At 42.0% G+C, this 21,193-nt stretch overlaps 1 protein-coding gene across 1 annotated transcript in view; it reads right to left on the bottom strand.

The window, feature by feature from the left end:
• Positions 1–21,193, bottom strand: part of TTN (titin) — a 275,821-nt gene that overhangs the window by 11,421 nt on the left and 243,207 nt on the right. Inside the window, exons 295-323 of the mRNA XM_061135156.1 lie at positions 20,727–21,023; positions 20,024–20,611; positions 19,629–19,931; positions 19,219–19,515; positions 17,614–17,901; positions 17,202–17,501; positions 16,211–16,513; positions 15,816–16,121; positions 13,938–15,704; positions 13,335–13,628; positions 12,357–12,644; positions 11,938–12,237; positions 9,776–11,842; positions 9,369–9,671; positions 8,966–9,271; positions 8,579–8,869; positions 8,187–8,483; positions 7,741–8,046; positions 6,416–6,721; positions 6,048–6,329; positions 5,233–5,826; positions 4,822–5,109; positions 4,421–4,720; positions 3,633–3,935; positions 2,776–3,078; positions 2,090–2,674; positions 1,656–1,961; positions 1,268–1,567; positions 52–627 (exon numbers count right to left, since the gene is read on the bottom strand). Of these exons, the coding sequence (XP_060991139.1) occupies positions 52–627; positions 1,268–1,567; positions 1,656–1,961; positions 2,090–2,674; positions 2,776–3,078; positions 3,633–3,935; positions 4,421–4,720; positions 4,822–5,109; positions 5,233–5,826; positions 6,048–6,329; positions 6,416–6,721; positions 7,741–8,046; positions 8,187–8,483; positions 8,579–8,869; positions 8,966–9,271; positions 9,369–9,671; positions 9,776–11,842; positions 11,938–12,237; positions 12,357–12,644; positions 13,335–13,628; positions 13,938–15,704; positions 15,816–16,121; positions 16,211–16,513; positions 17,202–17,501; positions 17,614–17,901; positions 19,219–19,515; positions 19,629–19,931; positions 20,024–20,611; positions 20,727–21,023 (13,044 nt within the window). The remainder of the gene's footprint in view (positions 1–51; positions 628–1,267; positions 1,568–1,655; positions 1,962–2,089; positions 2,675–2,775; positions 3,079–3,632; positions 3,936–4,420; positions 4,721–4,821; positions 5,110–5,232; positions 5,827–6,047; positions 6,330–6,415; positions 6,722–7,740; positions 8,047–8,186; positions 8,484–8,578; positions 8,870–8,965; positions 9,272–9,368; positions 9,672–9,775; positions 11,843–11,937; positions 12,238–12,356; positions 12,645–13,334; positions 13,629–13,937; positions 15,705–15,815; positions 16,122–16,210; positions 16,514–17,201; positions 17,502–17,613; positions 17,902–19,218; positions 19,516–19,628; positions 19,932–20,023; positions 20,612–20,726; positions 21,024–21,193) is intronic.

Below are 21,193 nucleotides of genomic sequence, written 5' to 3'. Positions count from 1 at the left end.
TTTTTTTTTTTTTTTAAAGAAGAAAAACCACTGAAAAGGAAAACAAAATACCTTGTATTTCCACATCAAGCATGGCATCGACTGTTCCAAGGACATTGCTGAGCTGAACTTTGTATTTCCCAGCATGAGTCTTACGCTGGACATTCTTCATGACAAGATGAGTATAGTGCTCTGTGTTTTCTATAGTAATGTTTTCTGAGTTTTGCAAAAGTTTCTGGCCACGGAACCAAGTGATGGCAGGTACTGGCCGACCAATGTACATGACATGAAGTCGAAGCGTTGAGCCCACAGCACCATAATACTTCTCTTTCAGTGGGTAACCAGGATGGAACTGCGGTGTTGCTTGCAGGAGAAGCTTACTGCTGGATTCTACTTCTCCAACCTCGTTGGTAGCTACGCAGGTATAAACACCTTCATCTTCCTGTTCCTCTGTCATTACTGTTAGAGTATGTGTGCGTCCATCTGAAGACATTTTGTACTTGCGGCTTTGTACGAGCTCCTTACCAAATCGGAACCACTTAATGTCAGGCAGAGGCCTTCCGACAATCTGGCATGAGAGTTGAGCAGCTTCGCCCAGTTTAGTGGTAACATCCTTCATTTCTTTGCGTACTCCTGGGGCTTCTCCAGCTGAAGGGTATGAAAGATAATATTAGTTCATTATTATCACTACTGGGTCTGTAATCCACTGTCCTTGTTTATCAGGAATGAATTCATCATACTGATTGATACTCTTATTAGACACCATGATTTACACCATGATTTACATGAGTCTAATTCTTAAGTCTTCACAGTGATTGGAGGAGCATCTGGAAAGTAGAGATTCAATGAGGATATCATATTATTATGTAGAGTGACTTTTTTATGATTGGGAGGCATTAACTATGTATGGGGTTTGGGGGAAATGTGAGTTCTCTAAAAATCCTTGTATTTTTGCCCTTAACTTAGGTTCACCGAAAGGGGGTACATCTGTTGACACCTCGTCTTATTAGGAGTATTAAAATCCATTATATTCATGGGAGAAATTGCTCTAGGAATGTGCTCAGTTCAGTGCATCTGACAGTTTACTGCTGAGGCTTTCTGCTTAGAATGATTTCCTCTAGAACGTATCAACTGTTCCCTTCATGCACATATGCCAAACTTAGTTCTTTCTTTCCAAACACTTGCTCTCTGATAAAGCTTCCTGGAGACCTGTTTAGTGTAGAGGAAGAATTAACCTTTACATGTTGCTTAGTTTGTAAATGAAAGCAGAGAACTAACGGCTACTTACACGTTAGTTTGGTCTTTACAGACATAGCGGTTCTGCGAGGTCTGCTCAGCCCTGTCTCGTTTTCAGCGAAAACCCTGAATTCATACTCTGTAGCTTCCAGCAAACCTCCTATTGTGAACTGCCTGTCTTTGATGCGGTCCTTACTGCTCTTCTTCCACGCACTGTCTCCAGATTGTCTGTATTCAACCCAGTATCCAAGGATTTCTTTGCCACCATCACATTCAGGTTTCTCCCACTGCAGAGTGACGCTGTCTTTGGATATTGAAAGAATCTCGAGTTCTCCAGGTTGGCTTGGCTTATCTGAAATATTTGAAAACAGTTGTAAAGGAAAGAGAGCAAAGATAGCTTGACTCTCTGACTCTAGCCCCTTTAGAAATTCTTTCCTTACCAAATGGATCTTTGCAGACAACTGGTTCAGATGCAGGGCTGGTCTCGCTTAGGCCAACGTCGTTCTGCGCAATGATGCGGAATTGATACTCAGCATCGGGAACGAGCCCGGTGACGGTGTACATTGTGGTGGTGATCTGAGTCTTGTTGTGTCGGACCCACTTGTCAGTTGAGGTCTCCTTGCGTTCAATGTAGTAGCCCGTGACCCGAGAGCCACCATCATCTTTGGGCCGGGACCAGGACAGGCTGACGGAACTCTTGGTCACATCGAGTATTTCTGGAGGATTGCTTGGAGGCTCGGGAGGGTCTAGCAATGTAAGTGGAAAACACACATGTTAGGGTACCATTCCAACTCTTGTAAGCTGGTGATTTTCATTTTGAAACAAAAGAGTATTGAGAGGAAGTTTACAATGTTGTGGTTGGAAGAGCACTTACTCAGTGGTGTTTTTGGTATGACGGGTTCCTCTGATTTCAAGGGTTTGCTTATTCCAAACTGGTTTTCTGCTGAAACACGGAAATGGTATTCCACATTTTCTTTGAGGCCTTTTACCACCAGAGATGTACCTCGGACTCTGGAGTCAATGGTGTACCAGGCAGATTTAGGCACTTCTCGTCTCTCCAGGATGTACCCCAAGATGTCGGCACCACCGTCATCGGCAGGGGGTCTCCAGCTGACCCTCACAGAGCGAGCTTGTATGTCATCATATTCAAGTGGCCCTTCTGGAGTGTTGGGACTTCCTATCACCCTGACCTTGATGTAGACAGCCTTCTTGCCACATTTGTTTTCCAGAACCAGGTCATACGTGCCAGAGTCATCCCTGTCTGCTTCTTTGATTACAAGCTCAGTGTGAGTTTCAGAGGTTGCAATCATGGCACGCTTACTAACGTCTTGGCCTTCCTTGGTCCATTTACATATTGGGAATGGTTTTCCTTTGATTGGTATGGTAAGTCTGATGACTCCACCTTGTCTTACTAAGATACCTTCCTGGTATCTTTCATCAAGTTCATAGTCAGGATATTCTGGGGAGAAAGGTAAGGTTACAATTAGCATTCTGGGACACAGGCATAGAAAGTAAGTCTAAAGGCAAATATAGCAGAAAGTAAGTGATCCCATCTCTTACCAAGCATCTCTGTGACTTTGACGGTTCCTGGTACCTCAGCAGGCTCCCCAGGTCCACCAGCGTTACAGGCTAGGACACGGAATCTATATTCGGCACCCTGAGGTAGGTGTGTGAGAGTATACTCCCGAATTTTGGTTGGGGTGGTGTTGCATTTGGTCCATTCATGTTGATCGACTTTTTGCATTTCGATCAAGTAGCCTGTGACTTTAGATCCTCCTTCATCTTCTGGTACGCTCCAGGCCAGGGAGACTGATGTCCTTGTTGTGTCAGTAACTCTTGGGTTTTGTGGCTTTCCTGGAGGAGCTGGAAAATAAGAATAACAACATACTTGTTAAAAGTTTCTGCAAAGTTGAAAATCAGATGCTAAAAACCTAGTGATTTCAGTGAGTTGTGGAGACATGGAATATAACATTAGGATGTTTTTCGTTTTGTAAATATTTAATTCATTTTATCAGTTAAAACTACTTAAAACTCTTGCTTTTTCCTTTGTCTTATATGTGCTTTGTTTATGATCACTAACATCTTACATCAGTTTCTAAACTGCTTTGAGAAATACTAACTTGCTTAAAAATTTTAACTCTGATATAGGGTGTATATCATGAGTTCCATCTTTAAAGAGGGAGAAGAATATAAAAAGCTATTTTCCCAATGCTGCTAGGGGTTGGGAGTGGGGAGAGGGCTGATGACAAAGGACACAAATGAACTTTTTGGGCTGATGGAAGTATTCTATATTTTGATTGTGGTGGTGGTTATACAACCATACATTTCCCCAAACTCACAGAATTCTATATTTCAGGAAGGTGAACGTTACTATATTAAATTATATCTCAATAAACTTTTATACAAAAGGTATTTACCAATGGGATCCATGGCAACGGTGGGTTTGGAAGGACGGCTTGGTTTTCCAGTTCCTCTCACATTAATGGCTGTAACACGGTGTTCATATTCTAAGCCTTCAATAAGGCCAGTGGAACGGTATCGTGTCATTGTCACTGGTACTTTATTTACACGGACCCATCGATCTGCTCTTACTTCTTTGCGTTCAATGATGTATCCAGTCACTTGGGAGCCACCGTCATCTTCTGGTGGGTACCAAGTAAGTGTCATGCCCTCACGGGAGACATCAAATATCTGTAATGTTTCTGGAGGTCCAGGAATGTCTGCAGCAAGACGGAGGTAAAAACAACATGGCACCATGAATAAATTAAAGACTCATACATTGTGTAAGTGTGTCTCGTATATACCATTTTAAAAAGGTATGTAAGACTCTTATGACTATTTTTCTAGTGTTTTCATTTTTGTACCTTTCTTGCTGTTCCTCATTTTCTTCAATTTCATAAACATTTATTAAACGTGTGTTCTGGATTTTTTTTCACTGTAACAACCAGTCTTCCCTCCCTCCCTCCTCTCCTTTTTCCCATCCTTTCCTAACTCCTTCCTCTATTTCTTTCATAAAAAAACAAAAACAAAACAAAAGCCTTAACCATGTTGAAAACCCCTGCAAGAAAAGGAGGTATAGAAACCTTAGAAAGACCCTGGGATTAATTTTGGACCTCTTTTTACTTACATAAGGGCATATTAAAAACGAATTCCTTCTTGTTAACATTTAGAGGTGAGGAGAATGGCAGAAGGGCCCAGGACTTACTGATGCTGCTGCGACATTCTATGACTTCAGACTGCAAGTAGGAGCCAATCCCAAAGCGGTTTGTTGCAGCTACTCGGAACACATACTCGTTTCCTTCAATGAGTCTGGTAAACTTAAATGTTGATCTGGTCACGGACTCAGACACAGGCAGCCATCCAGGGCGGTGGGCATCACGTTGTTCTACCACATAGCCACTCAGTGGAGCACCACCGTCCAATTCGGGTGGTTCCCAGGAAATGGTCACTGAAGTAGCATCAATTTCATCAACCTTGATAGGCCCAGATGGTGGACCAGGCTTGTCTACAAAAGATAAGGAGATTCCAGATATTAATTTTCACTTCAAATCAAAATTGGCTGACTGAGCATCAAAAACTTGCTTGTTCCTTTTCCCATGTCCCTACCGAGAATGATGACTTTAATGGTCTCTGACGTAGTTCCGGTTATATTCTTCAGTTCAAGTACATAGTCTCCAGTATCTTTGATAGTGGTTTCCCGGATGGTTAATTTAGCTACCTTAGTATGAGTTTCAACTGTGACACGCTCTGATTCTCTTAGTTTAGAACCAGCAAAGAACCAGGAAGCAGCAGGAGGTGGGCGACCAGCAATTGGTATCACCAGCTCTACTGGTCTGCCAGCTGGGACGTGGATGGTCTTTTGAGGCATTGTAGAAAGATCAATTGTTGGCAACACTATGAGAAAGAAAGTAGGCATTTATTCTTAAGTATAATTTCTAATGACAGTACATCATGAATTCTGAATGTTTCCTTCATTTTGCTTTACTATTACTGTTATCTTAGTGTTTTAGTACATACCTCTGAGGTCTTGTACAGTGACGGCTGTGACGATCTCTCTTGGTTCTGACACACCTTTCTCGTTTTGTGCCCTTACTCTAAATAAGTACTGTTCACCTTCATTTAAGGAAATAACAGTGTGTTCTAGGACTGTGGGTTTTAAGGTGACAACCTTCATCCATCTCTCAGTGCCAGCTTTGCAGGCCTCAAGAACATAGCCAGTGAGTCGGCTCCCACCATCATATAGTGGTTTCTCCCAGGCAAGGGTAACAGTGGATTTGGTGACATCGACCACTTCTAGCTTCGTAGGCACCAAAGGCACTTCTGAGACCAGAACTGCATCAGAGGTTTCACAAGGTTCTCCAATGCCATAAATATTTTCTGGCAACACCCTGAAATAGTACATGGTTCCTTCTATAAGTCCAGAAATCCTGTAGAGTGTCTTGCTGCATTTGGTAGTTACTGTTTTGAATGCTCTCATGGCAGCTTCACGCTTTTCAATAATATAATTGTTGACAGGTGCTCCACCATCAATTGTGGGAACTTCCCAAGTGATGGTCACAGAATCTCTTGATACTTCCTTAACTTTCACTGAAGGACAGGGGCCAGGAGTATCTAAAAAAAAAAAAAAAAAAACAGAATGAAGGATCCATACTTCTTATTTGACAGAGCAATTGATAGATTTTGGGGGGGGGAGGGGTTAGGAAAATATATTTAACATAGTTCCTTTCTAGAGAGGTGATCAATCAGAGGTCAAGGTGTATTTTATAAAGAATCTACTCACAGCATAGTCATTAAGAATCTACTTATATCACAGTATTAAGACCAACACTTACCGTATACTTTAACAAGGACAGTTGCTGATTTCTTGCCAGATTGGTTTTCGGCTTCAATGGTGTATTTTCCAGCATCGTACCGGTTAACTTTGTCCACAATAAGCAAAGAGTAACTCTCAGTGGTGTCGATGATCGCCCGACTTGCAAGGTCAATGCCCTTTTTGCTCCATGTGATGACGGGTGGTGGTCTTCCAGATACAGACACCATCAGCCGTAGTGAGGCCCCAGCTCTGATGGTCACGGTCTTCTTTAAATCATCTGCAAGCTCCAGATCCGGTATTTCTGGAAAGTAAATGTCAAAGCTTGATTAATTTATGAACAGGTGTGATGAGAAAAATAATTCACCTAAAACCTTGAATTATAAATACCCAGTCTTTCCACAGGCTCTATTTCTGCAGTTGACTCGCTGTATTCGCTCATGCCCTTCACGTTCACAGCAGCAACTCTGAAGGAGTATTTCTGGCCCATTTTAAGGTCTGTCACAGTGAATTCGTTGTTTCTTATTGTGGCGTTGGTATGCACTCGGTACCACTGATCAGTGTCCTTCTCTTGCATTTCAAGAACGTATCCTATGATGTCAGTGCCACCATCATACATGGGCTTGGTCCAGGCTAAACTGATGCTATGTTTGGTGGTATCCACAACTCGTGGAGCAGAAGGTGGTCCAGGGGTATCTATGGAAAGAAGGATATTATACCAATAAGGAAGCTTTGAGATTTGTATTTTTTGATTTGTAAGATTTACTCGGGCATTGCTGTTCTTTGTCTACACTCACTGAGATGCTCATTGTAACTAAGGTCTTCTGATAGTACAAGATGGCACTCTGTGTTCTGGAGTTACTATTTTTATTATTTTAAGAGTTAAAAACTTCTTTAGGAAGGCAGATGTTTCTCCTTGGCCACCTTGGCCAGATATACTGTGTCCTGCTAAGTTCATTGCTTACAATACCCATTCTCAGGAACTTTTTTTTTTTCTCTCTCTTTGGCTGTGCCCAGTGGCTTATAGGAACTTAGTTTCCCAACCAGGGATTGAACCTGTGCCCCCCTGCAGTGGAAGCACAGAATTTCAACCACTGGACCACTGGGGAAGTCCCAAGGACCTTTCTTTAGTAGCTCAGTTTTCAACAAGGTCAATATTCTTATCACCTCTACATTTCTAGTAAGTACAGGAATAAATTTCTTCTTCTCCTGAGTCAATCCCAGTAATTTATTCCTTTTAGTTCTTAGGCTTAAACTTTGTACAAGGGTTTGCCACTTATTTTTGAGGCTCTTGTGACAATTATTTTGTTAGGTACTTATCAAGACAGTAGAAACTTTCTGTTCTGCTAAGCCTCTTAAAGGAGACATTGTCCTTTTTTTTCTCTTCAGTAGTTATTATCATTACAACAAAATTTCCTCCATCTTTACGAAGATTTGCAAAAGACATCCCTTTCATATTGGTAGTAGGGAAAAAAAATTTTTTTTTCACAGATTGGAAAATACTTGCAACAATTTCCAGCAATGTAACTGCTAACTTATTAACAGAAGTACTTGTTGAAATATTTTCTGTCTTAGGCTATAAAGTCCTTCTAATAAGCATATGCCTTTCTAGGCCAGTCATAAATTCTACGAGTTCTTGGAAACTGCATATTGGACAATTCTTTGTAATATGATTTTGATGGGCATTAGGAGTATGAATGAGTCTTGGAACTCACATGATGGTTCTCTGCAGGAGATAAAGTTGGAAGCTTCGCTGGGTTCGCTGTTACCAGCAGCATTTACTGCAGTCACCCGGAACTGGTAATCACAACCTTCCATCAGGCCAGTCACCTTCAGCCTGGTATCGTACACCACGTGGTCTTTGTTCACACGTGTCCAGCGCAGGCTCTTCTTCTCACGTTTATCTACCAAGTAGTTGCTGATCTCGTTGCCACCGTCAGATTCAGGTTTCGCCCACTGAATGATTATATGCTCTTTGCCAGCTCCAACTTCTTCAGGTATGCCGGGTGGTGATGGAATAGCTGTTTATATTTTTATGAGAATAAAAATTTGATCAGAATTGCACAAAGTCACTATTTCTATGACTGACTGCCCCCTGCCCACCCCATCCCCTGATCCCATTACACTTCTACTGGCGAGTTGTTTAAGTGTTAATACTCACTGAAGGAGTTTCTGGCAACAATGGGCCCTGATTCAACAGGCACCCCAGGGCCGTATTTGTTTACTGCCCGCACTCGGAATATGTATTCGTTGCTCTTGATGAGTCTGGTAACCACACAGGATAGTGTGGGGCATTCGCCTTCCACAATCACCCAGTTGAGCCTGCTTGTCTCGCGTCTTTCCACGATGTAGTGAGTGATTTCTGCTCCTCCATCTTCCTGAGGAAGGCTCCAGGCTAAAGTGCACTTCTCCTCGGTTACTCTGCTGACGGTGAGCTTTCCACATGGACCCGGGGAATCTAAAACAGATATAGGAATGAGCAATGAGGAAAGTCCTTCTTTCTGCACACATTTGAGAAAGCTATGGAAATCAAAAATCATTTGACCCTCTTACCGAGAACTTTGACCAGGACAGACACAGCCTTTGTCCCACTGGCATTCTTCACTGTTAAAGTGTATTTTCCACTGTCACTTCTGTCACAGAACTTGATCACAGCAGTTGCTCGTTTACCAGTGTACTGCAGAGAGATTTTTTCACACATATCTAGTTCTTTGTCCCCTTTGGTCCAGATAATCTTGGGTTCAGGTTTGCCACCAACTGCAGCATCAAGAACAAGATCCGAGCCCGCTCTGATGGTGACCAGATCACCCTGTAATCTGGCATCCAGTTCGGCTTTGGGTGGAGCTGTCGTAGACAAGATGTGAATGAGTATATGATAGTCTGTCGTCACAGAAATAGTGATAATTTAAAAGGAGAACATGGATTATTATTTTTTTTTACCGTATTCATCTCGGCAAGTGACGGGGCCTGTGGATTCTGATCCTTTGCTAATTACGCCTGCTGCATTCTTGGCCAACACACGGAATTCGTAAGTGTCTCCTTCACTGAGAGCAGTAACAGTGAAGAAATTGTCAGATACGATGGTGTAGTTGCACTTGAGCCAGCGACCGTCTCCAACTTCACTGACTGGCTTACGCTCTATGATGTAGCCCACGACCTTGCTGCCGCCATCATACACCGGGGCAGACCAGATCAGTGACACTGTCGATCGGGTGACATCTGTTACCTCTGGTCTTCCTGGTGCATCTGGAAGGGAGGCAAAAGTGAGGTTAAATACAACTCTGAATTCTGCAAGTACTGATGATGATGATAAACAAATGCACCCTTAAATTTTGATACCTACCCACTGGGTTTTGAGCCATCACAGGTCTTGAAGCTTCGCTGGCTTTGCTAACGCCTGCGGCATTGAGTGCATATGTTCTGAACTGATATTCCAGTCCTTCTACCAAACCAGTCACTTTGTAGTTGCACTCTAAGCATGGCACTTTGTTTTCTTTCACCCAAAGAATGGTGTTACGTTCTTTCTTCTCAACCCAGTAGCCGATGACTTTACTGCCTCCATCATGGTAGGGCTCTTCCCAGCGAATAGACATGGCATTTGCAGACACATAGTAGACCTCAGGTCTGGTAGGTGCACTTGGTGGGACTAAATATAAACAAAGGTATCAAAATATAAATAGAGAATATAAATAACATTCAGGGGAAATATTTAATAATAGAGACTTGGCAATATGATCTTAATTTTCTTACCAAATGGATGCTCAGCCACGATTGGTGCTGATTCTACAGGCTTGCTGACACCGAATCTGTTCTCTGAACTCACACGGAAAGAATATTCCATGTATTTTGTGAGATGAGTGACTTTAATCTGAGTGCGCTTGACACTGGAATTGACAAGTTGCCAAGCTGTTGTACCCGATTCCCGCTTTTCAACAATGTAATTGGTAATATCGGTGCCTCCATTGTCTTGAGGTTCAGCCCATGATAGGACACATGATTCAGCTGAGATAGATGAGACTTCGATGGGGCCGGTTACTGGACCTGGCCTTCCGATGACCACAACTGTGATGGTAAACGTTTTAACACCAGCTGTGTTTTCCAGGGTCAGGAAGTACCTTCCAGAGTCACCTCTCATGCTGTCCTTTACAGACAAGGTGGTTCTGTCTTTTGTTGTTGTGATGCTCACTCGATCTGTCTCCTTAAGTCTCATTTCTTCTAATTTCCATGTTACCTTGGGGGCGGGACGACCACTGATTGGCACATCAATGGTAAATGTGCTTCCTGCTTTGCAAGTTATGAGCTGATTGGTAATTCCAGTGAGGTCAGCAGTGGGTTCAATTTGAGGCTCCTTGATGATGACAGAAGAGAAGGCTTCCCTGGGTTCACTGTAGCCAGCATCATTCTTGGCCTTCACGCGGAATTCATATTCAGTGTTCTCAACAAGGCGCTCCACTGTGAAAGTCATCTGTTTGGTGTGACCAGCTTCAACCCAGAAGTCAGATCCCTTTTGTCTCATTTCGAGCAGGTAGCCAGTGATTCGGCTGCCTCCATCATGGTCAGGTTTAAGCCAAGCTAAGACTACAGAGGACTTGCTTGTGTCAACGATATCAAGTCTCCTAGGTGGAGCAGGTTGTTCTGTGGCTACCATTGGTTCTGGCATTTCATAGGGTTCACCAACACCATATTCATTTTCTGCAGAAACACGGAAATAGTATGGAACGCCTTCTAGCAGGTCACTGACCCTGAGGATCTGACGAATGCATTTTTCACTGACCACCTGCCAGCTACGGCGACTGGCTTCTCGTTTCTCTACAACGTAGTGATGAATTCGGGCACCTCCGTCAAGGAGAGGGGCATCCCACATCAATGTAGCAGAGCCCCGGGTCACATCCTTGAAGGTAATTGGGCCAGGTGGGCCTGGAGAGTCTAGCACCTTTACGGTGAATGTGATTGACTTACTACCACTGTTGTTTTCTACAGTAAGGGTATATTTTCCTGCGTCGGTTCTGTTGCAGTTTTCCACGGTGAGGGTGCTGAAGGAATCTGTCGTATGGATGTCAGCCCGAATGCTAAGGTTAGAGTCAGGTTTGCTCCAAACAGCTGTCGGAGTTGGTCTACCCTGATAGGCAATGAAGAGGCGAATGCTGGCCCCAGCTCTCACAACATGAGTCTGCTTGAAGTTGGCATCGATGTCTAGCTCAGGAGCTGATAATCGGTCAACTGCTTTAATGGTGCCAGTCACTTCACAGCTGTCTCCTTTTCCAGCAGCATTGACAGCACTAACCCGGAATTTGTATTCTTCACCCGCCTGCAGATCGGTGACCGTATATCTCGTTTTCACACATGCTTCTGCATTCACCTTGTGCCAGTCTCCCAAGTCAGCTTTGCACATTTCAATAATATACCCAATTATCTCCAATCCCCCGTCGAACACGGGCTTAGACCATTCTAAGCTCACAGTTGTCTTTGATGTGTCTGTCACTTTGACCACGGCAGGTGCGCCTGGTGGGTTGACGGGCTCTCTGCATTTGATTAGTCGTGAGACACCGCTTGCAGGTCCTACCCCTGCAGCATTTTCAGCCATGACGTGGAATTCATACTCGTTGCCCTCTGTCAGACCTGTGACTTTGAATCTTGTCTCACAGATGGGTCGTTTGCTGATCACTTTCACCCATCGTGTGCTTTTCTTTTCTCTCCTCTCAAGGATGTACTGTTGAATTTCACTGCCACCATCTGATTCTGGCCTGGCCCATGTTAGAGTAATGCTATTGCCTGTTACATTACTAGGTTCTGGAGTGCCGGGGGCATCAGGGATAGCTGTGAGGTAAAAACAAAGAAAGAAACCAATTAGACGTGTTTGCTTGGAAATTGACCTTCTGACATAGTGCCACTCAGTAAAAATGGTCACTTACTGTACTGTATTTGAGCAACCACTGGGTCAGAATCCAGTGGCCTGCTAACACCGAACTTGTTAACTGCAGAAATACGGAATTGGTATTCATTGCCAGTTATTAGTTTAGTGGCTGTATAGCTGAGGGCTTCACAATTGTCCTCAATTAGTGCCCAAGCAAGTCTGCTGGTTTCCCGTTTTTCAATCAGGTAGTGAGATACGGGGGCACAGCCGTCATTGTGTGGTGCATCCCACCACAGGGTCATCTTCTCGCCAGTTATGTTGGTGAATCTTATTGGCCCAACTGGTTTTCCTGGTGTATCTATAAGAAAAAGATTCTAGAGTTAGTTTCTTTTTCCTTGTCCATGAAAATGCAATTAGGCCTGTCTTTAATCCAAGTTCTGTACATGGTAAGATTAAGAAGCTGTTTTAGAAGTTTACCTTGTACTCTCACTGTAATCTCTGCTTTTGTGGAGCCAGATGCATTTTTGGCTTCCACTCTGTATACACCACGGTGGTCCCGAGTAGCATCTCTCACAAAGAGGCTGGTGGATCCAAGGACGTCGGTTATTTCCATGTTCATCTTCTTCTCAATTTCTACTCCATCTTTGAACCAGGTTACTCGAGGTACTGGTCGTCCTTGTACCAAAGCTTTAATTCTAAGGCTCTCTCCAGACTTAATAGTGATGCCATCGAAGTACTCAGGACCAAACTCTACAGTTGGTGCAACTGTAAAAGAAATAGAATTCATATACGTTAATTTGCTTTAATAAAGACATAAACAAACACGTTTTTCATTAGCACCATATCATAAAGCCTGGAAGGGTAATCCTTACACCAAAGGCTATTTTGAAAGTATGATTGACGGTTGAGAATTTAGACTCTAAGGTTAAACATTTGCATATTGTTATCTCCTTTGTTATGTTTGTCATGTTATTACTCTTGAATTTCCACTTGTAAAAAGAGGAATGAAATATTTGTAGGTCATCTACTTCCTAATACTGCTGCATATTCAAACGAGTTCCTGTTCCAGGCCATCAGTTGCACTCGGGCAAGATGATAATTGTGCTGTTGAATTTGTGTTATATTTTTGTGATTTCAATAGAAATGGACTGTTATTCTTGAGAATTTTATTCTTTATTATAAATGACTGAAATTACAAAGGTAAAAACCATCCCCATTTGCATGCTATTTATGTGGAAATGAAATAACAGACACAGTAAAAAGTTGATGCTCATGACATCTTTTTCTTCTCTTCATCTGAGAGGTAGAAAATCTAATTCATCTACCTAAACAACCTTTGGTAATCTGTATGAATCATTGGTTTTATTCTCATTTTACACACCAGGTGCCAAAAATATATATATTTTAAAACTTAAATGTTCTTAGTTACACTGGAAATCAGTTGTAAATGCTTACCATTTTCATCTCTGGTCATGATAACACCAGAAGACTGTGATGGTGGGCTTATGGTTCCAACAGCATTTCTTGCGATTATTCTGAACTCATATCGATCCCCAGGACTGAGTCCTGTTACTGTGTACTGACATTCACTGACATCAGTAAAGTTACATCTGGTCCAGCGATCGCTCCCTTGCCGTTTCTCAATGCTGTAGGCCACTATCTTACTGCCTCCATCACGCAGTGGTGGGTTCCATTTCAGTGTGATGGTTTCCCGGGTGACGTCAATGTAGTCAGGAGTGCCAGGTGGGTCTAAAAATTATATGAAAGTTAAAGGTGTCATTACTTCTCTAATCAACTCTTAATCCTCAATGGAAGGGAAAAAATGAATAAATCCCCCAAATTCATTTTAGCCATTACTTGAAATTTTTTGGTATCAGAAACTTAAAAAAATTTTTTTTAATTACTTTATTAGACTGATTTAAAATCATCCCCCTTGCTTTACCTGACCAACTCTAGTGTCAAGAAAATATCTGAGAAGGTGATATGTGGAAGAAAATTAGTGTTAGTAACACATTAGTTGCTGAATTAAATATACTGGAATAATCTTCAGTCACTTACCTACTGGGGAAACAGCTAAGGTAAATTTGCTTGGGTCGCTAGGTGAGCTTAGGCCAGCAGAATTTTCAGCAAATACACGGAACTGGTAATCCAGACCTTCCATTAATCCAGTAGCTCTATATTCTCTTCCAGATATTGGTGACATATTAATTCTTTGCCAGAGGATGCTGTTTCTTTCTTTCTTTTCAACATGGTATCCAGTAACTTCTGAGCCACCATCATAAACTGGAGCATCCCAAGTGAGTGACATGCCATCAGAAGTCACATTGTATGTAACTGGCTTTCCTGGGGGGCCAGGAATCCTGAACTGGTGTTTGGCCACAATGATGTTTGAGACAAGTGGTTGGCTGACTCCATATTTGTTTTCTGCCCTAACTCTAAACTGATATTCAGCATCTTTGACTAGATTAGGAACTTTGAAAGTTGTCCGGGCAACGCTGGAACACACCATCTTCCAATTAGCTTGTGAAGCTTCTCGCTTCTCAATGCTGTAGCAGGTAATTTCACCTCCTCCATCATCATCAGGCACATCCCAGGACATGATGACACTATCAGCCTTGATTTCATCGAATCGAATGGGCCCTTTGGGCTTAGATGGCGGGCCAAGTGTGATGACTGTAATGGGATATGCGTTTCTACAGACTGCATTATCGAGAATAATGGTGTATTTCCCTCCATACTCCTTCTTCGCATTCTTTATACTCAAAGTAAGTTTGTTTTCGGTTTTACCCAAACGAACATGTTCACTTTCTTTCAATGGCAAGCCATCTTTCAACCAACTGATAGATGGCTTGGGTTTTCCTTTATAAGGTAATTCGAGGTGCACATTATGTCCGATTCTAACAGCGACCTGTGCCCCAGGGATTTCTGACAGGTCAACTTCAGGTGGAATTACAAGTTCTTTCACTGTAATTGGCCCAATAGTGACACCATCACTCAGTCCTTTCTCATTTCTGGCAGACACTCTGAATTCCAGTTCTGACAGTTCCTTGAGTTGGCCAACCTCAATTTCACATGTCTTACTTATGCCAGCATGTGACCATGTTGGTTCACCTTTACCTTTCCTTTCCACAATATAATCTGTGATGACACTACCACCGTCAAAGTCGGGCTTGGTCCAGCTCAGCGTAACAGATGTCTTTGTTGAGTCTTTCATTGAGAGATCGCGTATAGGTGCTGGTACTTCGGCAGCCTTCACAGGCTCTGTGGTTTCACAGGGTTCCCCAATTCCAATTTCATTTACTGCAAAAACTCTGAAGAAGAATGGAGTTTTCTCTGACAAATCTGTTACTTTAAAGGATGTACTAGAACATTTGTGTGACACTGAAGACCATGTTCTCTTGGTGGCATCTTTCTTCTCAATGATGTAATTAATTATAGGAGATCCTCCGTCAATGAGAGGAGGTTCCCAGAACAAAGTGACTGTACCTTGAGAAACATGTTTAATCTGTAGTTTCTGGCAGGCGGCTGGTGTATCAAGTACTTTAACACTCACAGTTGAAGACTTTGGTTGACCAACGCCATTTTCTATTGTGAGAATATATTTGCCTGTATCATGGCGAGTGACTTGAGGAATAATGAGTAATGAAGATGAGTCAGTGTTTTGAATGCTGTATCGGGCATCACTGCCAAGATTCTTCTCATCCTTTCTCCACGTGACAGTAGGTGGAGGTCTGCCTTTGAAGGGAATCAACACGTGTACATCTTCACCAGCTTTAGCTATAATGGAGGTCCTGAAAGCCACATCTAGGTCGATCGCTGGTTCCTCTGTAGACATAAAATGGACATGTACAGTGAATTTGAAAGCAAGTAAATGAGTGATTTCCTGGAGGTACTCTATTAAAATAAAAACATATAATCATATGAGTAGGTACGTACCCAGTATATCTTTAGCTTGTGCGGGTTCAGTCATTGCTATAGGTTCACCTTGCCCAGCACAGTTTACAGCAGACACCTGGAAGTAGTAATTAACTCCGGGACTCAGGTTCGATACCACATATTCTGTAGTTCTGACTTCTCCTTTGGTAGAGACAACAGTCCATTCCTCTTCCTCTCCTTGTCTCATGGCAACAACATATCCAGTAACAGCACTGCCCCCATCATAGACAGGTTTACTCCATCCAAGAGTGATGGATGATTTAGTTGAATCTGCAATTCTTATCTTAGCCGGTGGGCCTGGTGGATCTGGAATGGACATTCACAAAACCTTAATCATGTAATTGTGTACAACTGGACGACATCAAAGAAGACACAGGTGAAGAGGCCGCACTTACCAATAGGATCAGCAGCTTTGTAGAAGTCAGATGGTTCAGAAAATGGACCCTGTCCAGCAGCATTTACAGCACAGACTCGGTATTGATAGTCACTGTGCTCCGTGAGTCCTGTCACTTTCTGTCTGGTGTCACGGATTGTCTCCTTTAGGACTTTAAACCATCCAAGACTCTTCTTGTCTCGTTTCTCAAGGATATAGCCGCTTATGTCACTACCACCGTCTGCAACTGGCCTGCTCCAGACAACAGTCATCGAATTCTTGTTAATCTTTGTCACCTCTGGCACGCTTGGAGGCCCAGGTGTGACTGTTTAAAAAGGAAAGAGGAAAGTGAGTTAAAAGAATCAACATTACTGATAGATTCTACCTTTTAATCTTCAAGTCCTACTTAAGAATATTCGTCTCATTTATTATATTTTCCACCTGGTGAAAGGATCATTATGAGAAGTGATATGATGAGCAAGAAAATAAGTCAATCAAGCTCTGAAAACTATTAATAGCTAGCAGAATAGTATTTGTTTACTTATTAATTTATTTTATGGTCACGCCAGACAGCTTGTGGGATCTTAGTTCCCCTGACCAGGGACTGAACCCAATCTCTGCCAGTGAAAGCATCAAGTCCTAACTGCTGGACTGCGAGGGACATCCCAGTTTATTTTTAAATTTTCATGTGGTTTACTCATTTCAATGAGTAATGATAGAAATTTGAGAGATGAGATGCTATCTGAGCATATAGACATTTGTAAATGGATTAGTAATGGCTGCATGACGTAGAAGAGTCTTGAAGATAATCTAAGACAACATTTACCAAACTTGCTGTTGGAGATACTATTTAATGCCTTGAATCAAAACAAGGTCTCATTTATTTCAAAGCAATTACAACTAATACTCAAGGAATAAACTGATCACCTGGTAGGATTTGATATAATGAAAATAAGTAAATAAATAAATTTTCATGTATTTGATTTTAGTTTTCCAATGAAATCGTATCTCACCAAATGCATTCCTTGCTATCACTGGGTGAGATTCCAGCGCATCACCAATTCCATATTTGTTCACAGCGCGAACCCGGAAGACGTATTCATTTCCTTTGATAATTTTGGTGGTCTTAATGATGCACTCTTCCAAATTTTCAGACACCATAGACCACACGACGCGGCTTGTCTCACGCTTTTCCACGATGTAATGAGTGATTTTTGCACCACCATCATCTGCCGGAGGCTGCCAGAGAAGAGTTATCTTTTCAGCAGTGACAGTCTTAAATTCGATTGGTCCACCTGGAGGTCCTGGTTTGTCTGTCAATGAAAGAACAAAATGGTATATTAATAAATTTAGAAAGGTTTCTAATTTAAAATCATTAAATTTTAGGCAAACGAAATATGATGTTGGCATGCATTCAGCACCTACCAAGGATCTGCAGCCTAATTGTGGCTGAGGCTGAGCCCATGGCATTCCTTAGTTTTAATTCATAGGTTCCACTATTAAGGCGAGTTGCATCTTTGATGAGTATAGATGCAAGGTCAGTGGTATTTTCGACACACACCAGTGCATTGGTTTGTAACTCTTTGTCATCTTTAAACCACTCAATTGTAGGCTCAGGTTTGCCAGAAATGCCAGCTCTGAGCTTCACAGATGTCCCTGCTCTGTATTTGACAACTTCTGTATATTCTAGAGGCAAATCAATTACAGGTCCACCTGTAATAAAAAGAGATCATAAATATTTAAAAGATCACAAAGATGAAGAAAATAATTGCAGCAACTTCAAAGTAAGCTCATTGGCCTTTATTAAAAAATAAATGTACACATGGTAGTTCTAATCCCATTTATATTTTATATTTAATTTTATAAGCTACTCTTCTATCCCAGATGAGGAAGAAAGATTGTGAGCAAGCTCTGAACCCCAGTGACAGCACTAATTGCACAGGGATTTAAGTGTCTTTGAAATGTATTTTAAAGTCTATTACGTGTTTCATTCCATTAATGAAATGGGACACAGAACAATGATCTGGTTCTTTATATTTCCCTTCCTGGTTCACTGGTATTCAACTGGGGGCAGTTTACAGCAGACCCTTAATGCTGAATTCTCTACCCACAGAGCTGTATACTCCCCTGGACTGGTTTTGTGCCAGGCTGCTTACAAGTTTTGAGAAACAGAATTAATTTGACTTGCTTCACAATCTCACAAATACTGATTCAGTGTCTACTAAGCCTGGTTCATAGAGAGAGGCCTGAGGAGTCTCATCCTGAAGATGGAAGTGGGTACTTCTGCCCCGACACCACAGAGATTCCCCCTTGGAAATGGGGGACTTTTAGAAGCAGCGTCACTGGGTACCTCTCATGAAATTTTAGTTTTTAAACCACTGTTGAGTTGAATGTGCTACTTTTTTTCCAATAGTGTATTTTGGGATGTGTGTGTGTATTTCGAGTGACAGCAATGTAGAGAGAATTCTGAAGTCTGTTTGAATTTCCCCTCTATTATTAATAAGCTGCTTTGATGTTGGGAAGTTATGTACGCACTCTAAACCTCACTTTCTCTTCTGTAAAATGAGCTAATCTTAAGGCTGTTAGAACTAGGGGAGAGAACTCATGGAAGATACACAGCAAGTGTTAGCTACTGCTAATATTTATCATCATTAATACCTGTTTAGTTTTTTACTTGTTTAAGAGGAATATTCTCTGAGCATCCAACCATCACTTTAATTATTGATGCTGAAAATTTTAAATAGAAGTGTGAAAGTACTAACTCATAATCAAAGAATCGTAAAAGACTGAAAACATAAAGGCCTTTCGCTATCCTGTAGTCCAAATCTCATGTTTTACAGTTAAGCCAAAAGGCCTGGGGTGTTATGGAATTTTCCTAAGACCACCTGCCACCCCCAGGTAATTCATAATTTCTCCTAAATATCTAACAAGGTACATAGTAAAAGTTATCTTATAGATTAGAACCAGTAAAAGTAAGATAGAATATTGAGTTAAATTACTGCTGTGGTTCAAAGTACTAAAAATGCTTACCATAAGAATCAATGCACGTGATGGGGCCTACAACCTCGGATGGATTGCTGATGGACCCGACAGCATTTCTAGCAAAGACACGGAATTCATACTGGGCATTCTGAGTCAAGCCAGAGACGGTGAAGTGAGTCTCGGTAACGTTGGTAAAGCTGGCCTTGGCCCATCTGCCATCTGGAAGGTCTCGTCTCTCAACCATGTAGCCTGTAATCTTGCTTCCTCCATCAAAAGCGGGTTGTTGCCATGAAAGGTTAACAGAGTTCTTTGAAATGTCAGTGATACGGACGTTTCTTGGGGGTTCTGTGATAAGACAGAAAGCAGATTAATGGCACTTAGGTCATTATTTTACTTTGCAGAAAGAAGGTTTGCATTGCTAAGTAGTCAGAACTGTCCTTCTTGTGACAAATACATACCGCAGGCATCAATGGCTAGGACTGGGTCTGAAGGATGGCTGGGTTTCCCAATACCAGCAGCATTTTCTGCATACACCCTGAATTCATAGATTAATCCGGCACTAATTGTTGTGACTTTGAAGTGAGTTGTGCGGATGACCATTTTGTTGGCTTTTTGCCATAAGATACTATTTCTGTCTTTCATTTCCAGGTGATAGCCTGTAACTGGACTGCCTCCATTGGACACTGGTTCATGCCAGCCCACAGTGATACTTTCTCGAGTGACATTGGTGACCCATGGTGTAGATGGTGGTCCAGGTGTTGCTATGAAAGAGAGAAATTCCACGGTTAATATAGACATTTCAAGCATTTTTGTATATGGAAATGTGGGATCTTTGAGAAGTGCGACAACTTACTGTATGGTAGTTTGACAACCACACAAGCTGAATCTATGTGATCACTGATGCCAAAGCGGTTTTCTGCCTTGATGCGGAATTGGTATTCTTCTCCTGTGGTCAGTTTCATGACTTTAATCATGGTTCTTGCAACTGTTGCAGACACTTCCGTCCATGCTGCAGTACTTGTCTCTCTCTTAAGTACAATGTAATTGGTAACCTGACTTCCACCATCATACTTAGGTGGCTCCCATTTGAGGGTTACGCTGTCTTCAGTTATATCACTTATCACAACAGGGCCAGTTGGGGGACCAGGTCTGTCCAGTACGACGATGTTAATGAAAGCTTTGGTCGTTCCACTGGAATTGGCAGCTGTGATCTCATATCTTCCAGCATCAGCGGCAACGCTTTCTTTGAGATTGATGGTCAGGTTTTCAGCAGTAATTTCAGTATTAAATCTCATGGTTGCTTTCACTGGGACACCATCTCTTGATAAGGTCACTTTGGGCAGTGGTTTTCCAGAAATCGGAATGTCAACTTTAAGGTTTGAACCAGCTCTAACGTAGACGGTATGACTTGGGAAATTCTTCATGTCAATTTCAGGTGGTTCTGAAAAATAAGAGTAGAGAAGATGAAGGTTGAAAAAAGTGGTTTTTGCAAGTTGACTTGATTTAGGTCAAAGCAAATAATTTCAAATTTTGCTTCTACCTAAAATTAGACATACCTAGCTGCTCCTTAACAAGGACAGGAAGCAGAAGCTCTCTTGGGTCACTCAGGCCAGCTTGATTTTCAGCAAATACCCGGAAAAAGTATTCAGAATTCTCCCTCAGACCAGAAACAACATGGTGGGTTGACTTTACCACCGCACATCTAAGCCAGTTCTTCTGTCCTTTTTCTAGTGCTTCAACGACATAATGCACAATTCTGCTTCCACCATCATGTTCTGGCTTCAGCCAGGCCAGGGAAACACTGTCTTTGGATACACTTGTTACTCCAAGTTTTTCAGGCGGGCTTGGTTTTTCTATGAAAATAAAACATCAGAAGAAAGGGAAGATTATTGCAACATTTTTCCCCACATGTGTTCCTCCTGCCTTGTCAAAAGAAAAAAATTTTTAATTAATTAATTAATTAATTTTATTTTTTCAGTGGGTTTTGTTATACATTGACATGAATCAGCAATAGATTTACACG

The sequence above is a fragment of the Dama dama genome, chromosome 33, assembly GCF_033118175.1.
Source record: "Dama dama isolate Ldn47 chromosome 33, ASM3311817v1, whole genome shotgun sequence".
Taxonomy (NCBI): Eukaryota; Metazoa; Chordata; class Mammalia; order Artiodactyla; family Cervidae; genus Dama; species Dama dama.
Note: the sequence above shows the minus strand (reverse complement) of the source record. Positions and strands in the feature narration are given on the sequence as shown.